Raw genomic sequence first — 14,051 nt, 5'->3', positions numbered from 1 at the left:
TTCAGTTTGACCAAACTAGGGTGACCATACGTCTCATTTTGGCTGGGACATTCCCCTTTTTAAGCCCTGTCCCGGCCGTCCTGACTTTTTTGGTACTATAACCCTGACAGCAGAACTGGGAGCTGAGCACTAATAACATTAGGTTTTTTGAAAACCCCACTGTGATGGAGCAGAGCAACCTCATAGGAGCAGGAGCATCTGGGCTCAACTATCCCTGTCCCCCATTCTCCCATACCTGCAGCCAATGCCAGGCCAGGAGGGAGAAGAAAAGGACAGAGTCTGGCTCAGTTAAGGGCTGGCTGGCAAAGAGGCCTCTCTATGTGAGGGGAGCTCCACTACAACCCTGACAGCCAGAAGAGCTGCAGGGTGAGAAGCACTGCATCCCTGACCGAGAGAGACTGTTGAGGAGACTGGGGATGACCCAGCAGTGAGTGAACTTTACTATTTGACTGTAAGGGCATTGTGGGTCTACACCCCTTCCAGCCTTATATCCGTCCCCGCCCAGAGGGACCTGAAGCTGGGGCAGGATGCCACAAAAGGTCTACAAGGGGGCACTACTCCAAGAGAGCCACTACAGGCCTTTTGGACTATAAGGATCACTCCCAAAACTGTAGGACCCTGTCAATGTTGCTTCACACAGGGCCCTGGGCTGGGACCCAGTGGAGAGGGAGGGCCCAGGTCTCCCTCCCACACCTCTTTAAGGGCTGAGGCTGAAATGCAAGTGGAGGCCAGAAGATTCCTGGCCTAAGGTCAGGAACCAGGAATCTCTGCCAGGTCAGTGAAGCAAGAGGTTATTTGTTTTTTAATATTTTAAATAAGAAGATTGAGCAAAGTATTGCTATACCCACTTTATAGTTAGGGAATCTGTGTCAGAGAGATTTGTTGTCAAAGCCTTTAGATTTGTGTTTAACTTTGTTCAAAGCAAAGTCTTATTGATGTCAAATATAGGCCTGATATGACAGATAAGTACAGAATATAGATGGACAGAACAGAGTGACGTTGGCAGCAGAGAAATCATACATAGCCATATTGTTCATGATCCTGGCATGGGCGAGCTTTAGGGGAGGATGTAAGAAAGGTGTAAGCAGTCAGAAGCTATGAGGAAGTATAGGAACTGCTTTCTGTGTATGTGTGAGGTAACAGTTGCCCAAAGGACATAGCAAGGAGGCAAGACCATCACAAAAGATGACCTGACATGAAGACTGGGCAGCTCACACGATCCCTCCTCAAGCTTTCCCTGAGTTGGTCTGATTCCGTACGCAGTCTACAGATTACTGTTTGGCCAATATTTTCAAACCTTAGGGCCTAAAGTTAGGCTACTAAATCCATGCTTAGGCATCTGAACAGAAGCAGTCTCATTTTCAAAAGCACTAGGCACCCCAGATCCCATGGAAATCTATGGGAACTGCAGGCATATGCTACTTTTATTTAGATATATGTGGGCCTTTAATATAGATTTAGGAACCTAAATTTAAGGGCACCCAGGTTTGAGACTATTGGCCTTTACTAAATAGTAGTAAAGGACATCGTGTGTAGAAAGGAGCAGCGCCAAATACATCCATTCATGTAAATATGTTAAAATATTTTGCAAAAAGAGCAGTTAACTTACTTTGAAAAGCTGTTAGGGAATTATGTTCTGTTCAATCAGTATTGTCAAGGGATACGTATATGTGTGTGTGTGTGTGTATATATATATATACACATATATACATATATATACACATATATATACACATATATATATACATATATATACACATATATATACACATATATAAAAAGGAGAGATGATTAACAAGAATATAGAGGCTTCAAGTAAAATGTCATTTTAGTGAGCTCTAGTGTTTATTTTGGAAATGCTAAAAGCCGTGAAAAGTGTTTTGATGTCTTAAAAGGGCAAATTGTGGTGCCTGATTGTTTATGAGAAAGAAAGAAAGAAACAAATGACATCAGCAGACTTGACCTATGTGCTCTGTTGGCATAATAGCATTGAGGCAGTTTATTTCTGTTCAGTAAATGGGCAGATATCATGCAAGCTAATATTAAGCTATCTATTTGAAGGGAATGAAATTATTCCGTTATGACAGAACACAGGCTTCAGCTACATTTGCAGAGAGTGGAAAGATATTTGATTCTTATTTTTTAATCAGTGTGGGGGATATAAACTTTTTTTTTTCATTGTATTGTTTTCTTGGGGTTCCAGTTTAAGGACAAAATACCATAATGAATAACCCAAATATTAGCACAGCAGGTTGGGAGCGATTCAGGAAAACTGGTTTGTTATCTTAGCCTTGGATGCTGAGCAGACAGTCTGGCTGCATTTATAGTCTCCAAAAGTGATGTTTTTTGTTGATTAGAATAGAGATGATGATTTATTACTAGAACTGGATAAATACCACTAAAAACTTCCCACAAGTTATTGCTTTTCAAAGGCATCTGCTTCAGCCACACTTGTGCCTTACTGTGTTTTATTTTCAATGGAAATTTGAGAAATCCAAATGTATTTGTACAAATAGCCCCAGAAAGCGAAATTTAAGCTCCCACATTCAAGTGCTTCCATCAAAGACTGTGAGAGCAAATGAAAACCCAATTACGTTACATCAGTGACTGTGGAGCAGACCAACAATTAAAGCTCAATAAATGACACTATTTATAGGAGATGGGATACTGTTTGACACATTATGGGATCAAGCTCCCATTGAGCTAGAGGCTGTACACCTTCATAATAAAAAGATAGCTCCAAAGAATGTACAGTCTATACAGTTAATTGATAATTTGTGCAATTTATTCTCCATCTTAGAGATGTGTTTTCACTTTTAAGATAAAAGAAACCCTTGAAGGGGTAAATGCATTTTTCTTTTCTAAAGAATTTGTGTTATGTAGACAAACTTTTCAGCTAAATCTAATTGCCTCCACACACCAAAAGAAGAGGAAAAGCATTAAAAGAAACTGAAAAAAAGAAATGAAAAACAGGTTCCCACATAGAGCCATTGCAGGTAAATTGATGTTGAGAATAATTATTTCTAATTAGAAGGATCCATGAAAGATGGAATAACCAGATAGTTGCCAGCTGATGCAATTATCAGTGTTTCTTATTTCTCCCTTTTTCTGCAAAACTTGTTTGGCTTTTGCAGGGTATCACAATTTTCATACTTTCTGTTTTTAAAGGGATATTTTAGTAAGCATTCACAGCTGTCGCTTTTTTCCCACCTTCTGAAGATGCATGTTATCTGTTGATCTGATCTATGCTTTGTGTAAAGTTTCTATCACTGTGGTGTCTAAATGCTGAGCTCATTGGTTTTCATTCTCCTTTTCATGCAATGTTTCTTCTCCACTTTTGTCACATTCCCTTTTTTAGTCCAGAGGCCAGATTTTTCAGGTGTCTAGCTTTATGTACATATGTTTGAAAATTTTGGCCATGCTCTTAAAATCTCTGCGAGATCTACTCCCTCTCACCCTGAAGATATGCTTATTGCACATTCACAATCAGATATGTCCTTTTCTCATTCATTCATGCTCCTAATACCTACCTTTCCGTTATCTAAAGGTGGTCCAATAAATGTGGCTAGCAATGATTTTACTTACAAACCTCTTGCTCTTTCACAACCACATCAGCTGGTGTGATCCATCACTCTCTTACCTTGACAAACTTGTCACCTGTTGTATGAGCATTTCAGCAGGACCTGCTGTCTAAGACATCTAACCTAATGCCATTTGCTCAACTCCCACAGCCACTTCCAGATTTAATCTTGGTGCCTCCAATGACATCTTGAAATCAGATCTTCCAGGACGCCTACTGCACAACAAATTGGTGCACTCTTGAGGAGTGGAACAGGGAGGTGGAAAGAGGAAAGCACTGCTATATATAAGTAGCCCCACTGCTAAATTATAATCAGGTTAAGTTCTAGGGATGGAAAACTTTGATTCAGATGAAATAACAGGCATGAATCTGAGTCATTTTTTAAATTTTAAGGAGTTCCATATGTACATATATTTTTATCTGTTACATTTTGTGCACTTTTACCCTTCCCAGTTTATAGCAGAAATACAAGTATCAAAATACTACAAGGGTAGCTATACGCAGTATTTCCACCTCAGGAAGGCCTTTTCTCAGGAGATTTGCAGACCAACTTCCTGACTAAAGAGGTTCAGAACGTACTGACTTTAAGGCTCAAACATCTCTACCCATTTCTCTTATAAGCCAAAAGGCGCCCCTCTCCCCTGGAACTGTGTTTTGCTAAACTATCTCGAAGTCCTGCACTACTGCTACCAGCAATCCACCTCTCTGCCGCACAGTGCTACAGTGGCAAAAGCAGCATTCTGAGAGACCACTTCCAAAAGTTTTAAAGAAAAAGTTTTAGAGTAAAATTTTCAAAAGTTCCTCAGTGACTTAGGCATCCCATTTTCAAAAGTTACTTAGGAGCTTAACTCTCACTGAAACTCAATGGGACTTACTCACTTTTGAAAATGAGACTTTGACTCTTGTGTCACTTAAACACTTATGATAATGTTGCCATAAGGCAGAAACACAAAAAGAAGGCAGAGAAGAGATTCTCCAGGAAAAAGAATGGGGTGGGAGTGGATGTGCATCCCTTGACAATCAGTCTGCCTAGTTTGTTTCCATTTCTTTCCACTGCAAGCTTGTGGGTTTGGTCTCTCAGATGGGATTGACTTTAGAGGTGTCCTTTGGTTGTTGGCTTTTTCCCTGGAGTGTGTTGAAAAAGTATGGTTGATCAGAATTATTTTTCAAAGCGAGGCCCTTGGGGACACTGGCTGAAACAGGTGTGCCATCTTCATGTGGTAACTACTCTGAATTAGCCATGGTTGCAATACAGGTGGGCTGCTTTGACAGGTTTAGCAGATACATTAATTGAAAAGCCAAAAGCATGTTTGTTGGTTTTACTAAAAAATACTCCATCAGCTGTAATGACCAGACACACACACATGCTCCTCCACCTCATCCCACAATCCAAACCATGCACAAGGTCTAATTCAGTGGTTCTCAAACTTTTGTACTGGTGACCCCTTTCACATAGCAACTAAATTATTTGATGAACGTTATTAGACAGCTCCAACTAAGACTGTGTTTGACACTGTAGATAATAGGAGATATGGTTATTGTCCTCTAAGGCCCAGTCATGCAATGAGCTCTAATCAAGCCGGTCCCATGGTAGGGCTAAGGCCGAAATAGAGAGACAAACCAATGCTATACAGTGTACAAGGCAATCAGACTCTCAGAGTTTGCTGGGGGGGTTTCTACAGTATGGGAGTAAGCATGTTCTAGAGCCGAGTTGCTCCCTTTCAGTCAAATCTTCTCCTTTGTCTTTATTTTTTAATCATTTTGGTGCAAGTAACTGACAACATTTTGCTATTAGAAATTTCTCCAGTTGTTTTCAGAGTCTGAACTGTGTTAATGTTAACTCTAAGATACAAAGGGTAGGGGTTGGTGGTAAATGGGGCAGTCTCATTACAGAAGTGGTAAATCATCAGATTTTACTGTCAAAAGCAGAAAAACATGTTGATAAATTATTGCATTGGTTTCAAATTATTCATCAGAATGGAAAGGCAATTGTTCAAGCTGTTTTGTGAAAATATAGACAGCAACACTTGGAAAAGGTCTCACTTTGCTGCTAAATTGTGTTTTTGTGTATGGATCAAGTGAGATTTTTTTCTCCAGTTAGCATTAAGCTAATCTTCTAAAGAGACGAGTCTACAATCCAATGTATAATTTTGAAGTAATTTAGTCCAAACACTGAAGACTGAATTAGGGCTATTTGTGTCAATATTAACATTACTATTGCCGCAAGGCCGATTCACTCACACATGCAGCCTCTTGCAAAGTCGTGTGACTGCTCCTTCCCCTCCCAGCTCCAATGGCTCAGATGGTCTCTCCTAATATGCTCCTCAAATGGCTCTGATGTGTCTGCTAAAGGGGTTCAGTCTCCCAAAGGGACAAGAGGAAGTGATAACTTGTTGACAATGGTGAGGGGCAAGCGGTGTTTGTGGGGGGAACTTGAGGGAATAGTGCCTCACAGTTTCCTGGTAAAAGGGAAACTTGCTGCATGTTCCCATCCTGGTCCAGGATAAAGGAGGAGACATTCTTACTCTCTAGAGCTTGTTATCCCCATTACACTGCTCTGTGCCTGCATTTACCATCCTTTATAGTGCTGGAGCTTGAGCAGTACACATCACACTCACATAGGTGGATCCCCCGGTCGTCAGGCTCAGTAGGGATGGCTGAACCAGCCCTGCATTGCAGTGTTAATTACCAATCAGGTTTCTCTAGCATTTCAAATCTCCTGGATGCAGTATACCTGCCTAAGCAACATGTCTGGTAATTTCATTCCATTGGCTTTCCTGAAGAAATAATTACTGCAGTAGCTATGCCAACCCTGCTGAGGCATTTATAGTTTTTGTCCCTTTCTGAAATGTTGGCACTTCCTGTGAAATAACTGGTTGTTTGTTTGCAATGCCTCACAAAAAGAACAAATTGTGAGTTTCTTGGGTGGCAGAGACTCCATTGTCCAAAGAGTTAACTGGGAACAGAGATATTCTGCAATCTTTTATGAGCAAAAGATGAGACTGCTTGCAAGGTTGAATACAGGTCATATACACTGAGTATATCGTTTAGTGTCAGTGTTCTCCTAATGGTAAAACATACGTCTCCGTTAAACAGAACAGTATAACAATTTTAATGCCAAAGGGAGGTAATGGTGGGGGAGGGGGTGGCAGAGGAGGGGAGAGGGGACCCTCAAAACAGCCAGTAGCTAATGCTGCCTTTGTGGGTTTATATATTTGCCTATTAAAATGACAATACAGACATGGAACATTTAGATTTAAGAAGTCTTTCTTTCATTAAACAACATTAAACAAATGGACAAAGTAGGGGGTTATGACTTCAGTAATTGAAGCATGCTGTTCTGTTCAAGACCAGAACTCTATAAAGACTCTTTTCACCCAATAATGCCCTTTGTGTTTGCCTGCTACCCCGATAGAAATTACTGTAGGCCCGAAGTATGTCTTTCCAAGTGGATAGGGAATGACAGAGCACAACACCACTTTTGGCAGATGGGGTCACAGCTCTTTAGAATGTTAACAGTCATTGTGCTTTGGAAATCAATTTGCGACTCAGAATGCATAGTGGCTTAAGCTGGATGCCCCCTCCCCTCCCCCATAGTTCTTTTAATGTTAACTTTAAACCTGTGAAGTGAGAAAAAGAATTAAATGGATTAATTTGGATTAACTGTAATAGTGCCCATGTAAATTGCATTAGATTGATTTACAGAGTGCCTTTTGGTTGATGCTTGCTATTTTAAACATACAGTCTGCGTGTAGATATTACATTCTCATTTTTCCCCTAGACGTTGATGAGTGTCTGGATAACAATGGAGGATGCCAACAGATTTGTGTGAACACAATGGGCAGCTATGAGTGTCAGTGCAAGGAGGGCTTTTTCCTGAGTGATAACCAGCACACCTGTATTCACCGCTCCAATGGTAAGTGCTCAGTCTTGGAGAAATGTTCAGTGGAGTAACCATGTTGATAAAATATTCAGAAACTATGTTCTTTATATTTCTCTCCTCAGATCTCTGAAAATCATTGTGCTATAGAAGTTGGATAGTGTATTGTATCCATAGATTTCTGTGAGATATGTCTGTTAATGGGTTGGTGGGTTTTTTTGGTAGGATCTTGACTGATTTATTATGCAGCCATCTAAACTGGCAGCATATTCATTAGTAAGGCAGGGAAAAAAGATTTTGATATGAAATAGTAATACCTGGAATATAAAACTACTGATCATTAGAACACAGAAGTCATTTAAAATGGCAACCCTCTACCCTAGGCATTGTGGTACCAAAATTTACATTGAAACAAATGGCCAATTTATTTGGGAAATTATACACACTCTTCTTTTGCCAGAAGCCCACTGAATTTGCTTGAGTTTTTGATTGCTGATAGCCAGTATCTGTAAAATCAAGGATTTTCCATACAGCTGTGGTCATAATCTAGTGATGATTTTTGTTGGAGCAAGTTCCTCTCTTTCTCCTGTAAATTTCAGACACAGAAGACAAGCTTGGGTGCAAAAGGGAAAAAGAGAGCAACAGAACTATACATCTTTGCAATTAAGTGGATTCTTGATGTGATCGTTCAGACTTCTGGTGACCCTAAGAGTAGTGGGAATATATTCTAGTAAAAAAGGTGATGGTGAGCCTTAAAGCAGCAAGATGAGTCTGGTCAACAAAATGACCACTCTAAATTTCCACTTGCCATACAAACAGTCTCTGAATTATTTTAAGTCACTGTAATTAACCAGAGGTTCCTACTGAGTGTAGGATGTGAATTTAGTCACTATATTAACAGAAAACCAAGTTTAACAGGAGGAGCTTTCTTATAACTCTAAATATATTTCTCACAGTGTGCTTGTTCACTTAGAATTGCAGAGATAAATAATATTTTTGATTTTAAAAATATGTACAATCCAGAAAATGATTCAGTTTCTCTGTATTTTAAAATGATTGTCAAGTTTAAAGCAACCAAAGCACTTTGATTTTGAGGAGAACCTGCAATTAAGCTCCATCAGCCGATGTATTTTAAAAGTTGTTATCTAGTTATCTAGTAGGTTTTTAGTCATTCTGTTCAATATAAATTGTTCAAATTTCTGTCCAGCGTAAAGTAACCCTGACACAAAGATATCCAACAGAGCAAGGAATAGTAGCTGGAAGCTTAATGAAAACCATTTGCAGAGTGCTGCAATACAATCATTATTTCAATTTGCACATTATAAAAATTCCCAGCTGTAATAAAAGGGAATTTAGATATCCGAGATGGAAGCTAATAAAACAAATGAAAAATGAGATTCTGAAGGCAAAAGATTTTTATATGAAGTAGATTTATTGAGGGAAATGGCAAGTTTTTATGGTGAGGACGATTCTTAGTTTGCAGGAGGACTGGGGAAGCTGATTTAAAGGGTGACTGAGGTATGCCCATAATAAAAATGTGTGGGGTGAGTGTGTTTGTGCTAGCTTGTTTATAAAGAATGTGTGAAATAAGATTTAATTAAAGCAACACAGTCAAATTATTTTGGGTCTGAAATAAGAGGGCAGGAGGCAGTTACAAAATGTATTATGACACGAATGCTCTATGACTTTTCAAAAATAAAGTGTCAATTTTTTTTTAAAAAGTAAACATTATTCTGTAGCACTGTGAACCCAAACACAAACACATTGGGCTAGCACATTAGAACCAGGAAATGAAACTGAGTGATCTATTTTCATTGTCCAAGCTGACTGAAGTGCAAACAGTAACCAGGCACGGTGAGAAGTGTATCAGATTCTTTCCATTAAATATATAAGCTGTTAACCTTAGGAATATTGTTTATTTTCAGTCTGTATCACGTGTGGGTGTCTATATAAAAACTTCGGGACAAAACAGAGAAGAAATATTCTTTTATCAAAGTGTTTAACTAGAGACCTCTTTAGTGCTAGATTGTGTCTACACTTACATGGGTGCACAGGGGTTTGTGGGAGAAAGGCACAAGGATCCTTCAACCCTTCCCACACCCGGCATCAGTATGTAGGCTCCAGTCACAACCCAAGCGCAACGGTCCAAGCACTTCAGCATGGACGTAAATTTTAAACACAATTACACCCATTGACTTCTATGTAAAAATGTTAAAATGGGTGCCTATCCATACATTTCAGGCACCTTTGATATCAATTAAAAGTACATCCTATGTGCCACACTTTAAGATAATCCACAAGAAAGCTCATTCCCCACTCAAACAATTTCCTGCTCTTACATTTTCTCCCACCATTTTCAAATGTCTGGTGAAAAAGAGAAGCTGTGCAATGTGCCCCGAAGGGCATTGGATTTGGGCTATTTCAGATGTGGGAGAATATACCCCAAAGCTCTTGAACCCTCACAGAGATTTCCCAGCCTGCAGCCTTCTCTCATTTATATTAATGGGGGTCCAGCTTGAGAGTCACTGCTGACCTGTATGGCCAGTATGGCTCATGTGGTTTAAAGTTATGTGCATGCTTAAGTGATTTGGCATTCAGAGCTGTGGCAATCCACATGCAATTTGGAGGGGAGAGAAAAGGTTGCAGGAGGGAAGAGTTTGGAAGAGGCACCAGAAAGTCAGTCTGTGTGTACATGGCTGGAATGCTCGCTATGGTTGCAGCACTTTGGTAAATAGTTCTCTTAATAAAGAGCCAGTTTAGTTTTAGAACATGGAGTCTTCTCATGTTATTAGCCAATGTGTGGTACAGGAAACATGGTAGCAGCAGTCAGTCTAATGCAGTATTGACAACTAGGATTTCTGTGCACGTCATGCAAGATTGGCCAGCATGAGAGCCAGTCTCAGGGTGATGTGAGAAACTCCAGCTCTCTCTCAAATTTCAGCTCTGCCTAGGGAAACTGCCCTCTGATTGGCTGCTTTCCCATCAGTTCCACCTCCTGGGGAAGAGCAGCCAATCAAAGCTGCTACAGGAAACAGGCAGAATTCTCTCCCCTACTCCCCAGCAGCTGACACCATTCTCACGGGAGGGGGAGGAGGAAGCAGAAAATGCCCAGCAGCTCAGGATAGCTCCACTCCCTCTTCTCCCTTCCCCTCATGTGAGCAACAGCACTTCCCCTCTCCCTTGCTGCAACACTTGGCCTGGGAAGGAGAAGAGGGTGGTGAATAATCTCTGGAGCTGCCTCTCCTATATTTAAAGCAGGAGAAAACAACCCCTCTGCAGTGCCCTCCCTCCCCAGGCCTGGGAAAGGGGTCTGATGAGCCCCAGGAGCTGCAGACATGGGGGGGGGGTCTGAACTGATGTGGGGTGGAATTGATGTGGGACAGGCAGATGCGGGGGTGAGCGCTCCTGCAGCAGGGTTCAAAATCACCTTAATACATTTGGGAAACACAAATTGTTGCACATCTGCATGGGGTTGGATGGTGAGTTCAAAACTCAAAAGACCAGCCAAACAACTCAATATAACACTTTAAAAAAAATCTCATGATTTGGGGGGCAGTTTCATGACTTTTGGGGGTGTGACTCATGATCTTTGATCATTTGAGGTTGGCAATACTGTTAGTAAGACTCACAGCAAGGAAGAGCATGTGATTAACAAGAAAATAGAGCAGCAGCTAGAAACAGAGCAAACAAGCAGCATGGAGGGACTCAGACCACTGAGAATACTGGATTTCCAGACAAAAAGCCCTGCACAAGCATGGAAACAAGAACTGAGTCTGTATACAGAGCTGACTTTGGGGGATAAAGATGCGAAAATGAAGGTAAAGTTTTTTAAATTTCTCATTTGGGGGGAAAAGGACAAGGAGTGAGTCTGTTGCCAGAAATAATGTCGGAAGCATTAGAACAGCTGATAAAGGTGTTTGATGAGTACTATGATCCCAGACAGAACAAGACTGTAGAGAGCATGAGACTGGGGGCAGGGTGTATGTATGTGTATGTGTGTGTGGATTGTTTGTGTTGTACCCAAAACAAAGAAGCAGAAGAGGGAATAGTTACAAAGCTGAGAACTCTGACATCCACATGCAACTTTGGAAACATTAAAGATTCCTTAATTAAAGATGGGCTCTTTTCTGAGACATGTGGTTTCAGCTTATAGGAGAGTCTGTGGAGAGAAACAGATGTAACCCTAGAGAAGTGCCTCCAAATAGCAAGGGCACCCTTGGTGAACAGAGAAAAGATCAAAACAGTGACAGTCACTAGTGCAGAACAAGTACACAGGCTCAAACTAATGGAACACAAGAAGCAGAACAGAGACAGACTGAGAATGCAGATATCATGGTCTAGTGTATATTCTCTGAAAAGCAACATGAAAGGCAGAAAGAAAATGCCTTGCCTATGGACAAAGTTGCAAGGAGTGTGGGAAATGAAACCACTTTGTCACAATGCTGCAGAAATATACCCCCAGAAATATAAAGCAGCAGGACATTCAGTGATTGAGGACATAGTGACTTCCAGTGAAGAGGACAGTGTCTGCAGTGTGACTCTTGCATATCCCAAAATTCTCAGCAAACATGCAGTTTAGAAGTAGGATGACATAAATTCATCTGCCATATTTGCAATTATTCTATTTGATCAACGACCAATCCAATCCCAGCAGGACTGTGGAGCCAGCTGCAGTGTAACCCCGGAACACTGATAAGCAGCAATATTAGACTGGAGAAAGGTGACCAAGTGCTGAGGGCAGTGGGCAAATGCTGGCTGGTGCAGTGGTGCTGGAACTAAAGGTGTTGGGGGTGCTACCGCACCCCCTGGCTTGACGTAGTAATAACAAACACCAAATACATGATTGCCATCATCAGCACCCCCACTATAAAAAATTGTTCCAGCACCGCTGGGCTGGTGTCTCCTCCAAACTTTTCCTTCTTGCAGCCTATGCTCCTCACTCCAAGGTCCATGTAGGTTGCCACAGAGGCCATGGACTGGATGGCAGCATTACAGTCCCCAAAGTAATAAGGAAGGGTAAAGCTGTACCCCCTTTCCCATCTGCACTAGTCATCAGGGAGTGGGGAGTGTGTGCAATATCCCACTTAAGAATCTATGAATGCCTGCTGCCACATACACTTCCCCCAACATTCAAAGAGATATTGTGCCTGCCTTCATCTCAACATCTCTAGGAGCTGCTGCTGGAGCATTGTGTCTTCACTCACCACTCCCATGGGCTGTGGTTAAAAGTCACAACAGGGGGGTTTAATATCTTCTTCCGTGTATCCTGGATGGCATGTCTCCATGATTTCCAGAAGTTTTCTCATTATTTCTTATGGGCAGGAAAGATCAACTTAAATTATCCTCAGAGCAGTATGAATTTTATACTGGAGGGATTAGACTGATGTTCAAGTCAGGACAATCATTTTGCAATGTTTGTTTTGTTTTACTTTCTCCGTTGCTGACCAACGAATTAACCTCACACATCTTTTGGGAAGAGGCTATGCCCAGTACAATGTGATTAATTTATTATGCCTAAAATTTACTTCATTTCCCTCCAGGTAAGCCAGGTTTCAACATTTTATTATGCAAAAGGAAAAGGAAAAGAACAAAAAGAGTATCTTATGGCGAGGGACAAAACTTAACAGAACATAAAAGAAATTTTTGGTTATTCATATAAATATTGTGCATCTTAGTTGCATTGGTAGGCTATGGTAACTAGTAAATTATATAAGAGAAAAAACTGGTGGCTTTAATAGAAACCAAAATTAGCTACCTACTAGCCTAACGTATGTTTAACCCCTTAAGTAGCATGCACTTCAGAAATCCTGGGAAGATTAGTATTTTAGGCACCATCTACACTATATCAAACTAGATGACATTAACACAAACTAGGTACCTTTTAGTTCATGCCAGCAGGGTCTACATGGGGCAATTGGTATAGCATGTTAGCGTTCTCTACAATTCACACCCATCTAGTTCATACTGCGGGGCCATGTATACAAGCCCTTAGACAGAGCTTAATTATGTGTCTATGGGTATGTCCAAACTGCAACTGGATGTGTGACTGCAGCACGTGTAGACGAACTTGAGCTAGCTTTGATATAGCTAGCTCATGTAACCGCAGTGAAGCCGCAGCAACATGGGCTGTACGAGCTCACCTGGGACCTGGGTGTGTACTCAAGAGGCTACCACTATGCTGCTTCCTGTTTAGTTATGGCTTCACTGATATTGTTAGCTTTGATCTAGCTAGCTCAAAAATAACTTGGGTATGTTTACACTCGCTGCAGTCACACATCAGATTGCAATGTAGACATACTCTAACTCTGCTAAAGACTTGGACTACCTAGGTCTCCTGTACATACATTATGGAGGTTGCCATGGTTTTTCAGACCATTTGAAAGCCATTTGATGAGGAGTTGCTTGTCCACTTCCTCTTATCCCATAGGAATATGGTGTTCAGTTGAATCTTATTAATTTTGCAGCGCTAGCCTAGGAATGATCTGATGGATTGATGCCCGATGTCAGTCGTGGTATGGACAGGCGTGATCTTAAAAGTTCACTTACTTCTTCAAACTGCTGGCTTCATTATTGTTGGAGGAGAAGAAAATT

At 41.0% G+C, this 14,051-nt stretch overlaps 1 protein-coding gene across 1 annotated transcript in view; it reads left to right on the top strand.

The window, feature by feature from the left end:
- Positions 1-14,051, top strand: part of SCUBE1 (signal peptide, CUB domain and EGF like domain containing 1) — a 314,156-nt gene that overhangs the window by 75,108 nt on the left and 224,997 nt on the right. Inside the window, exon 4 of the mRNA XM_065410229.1 lies at positions 7,362-7,496. Within this exon, the coding sequence (XP_065266301.1) occupies positions 7,362-7,496 (135 nt within the window). The remainder of the gene's footprint in view (positions 1-7,361; positions 7,497-14,051) is intronic.

This window comes from Emys orbicularis, chromosome 1 (assembly GCF_028017835.1).
Source record: "Emys orbicularis isolate rEmyOrb1 chromosome 1, rEmyOrb1.hap1, whole genome shotgun sequence".
NCBI classification, from domain to species: domain Eukaryota; kingdom Metazoa; phylum Chordata; order Testudines; family Emydidae; genus Emys; species Emys orbicularis.
This window is presented reverse-complemented; position numbering and strand designations above follow the sequence as displayed.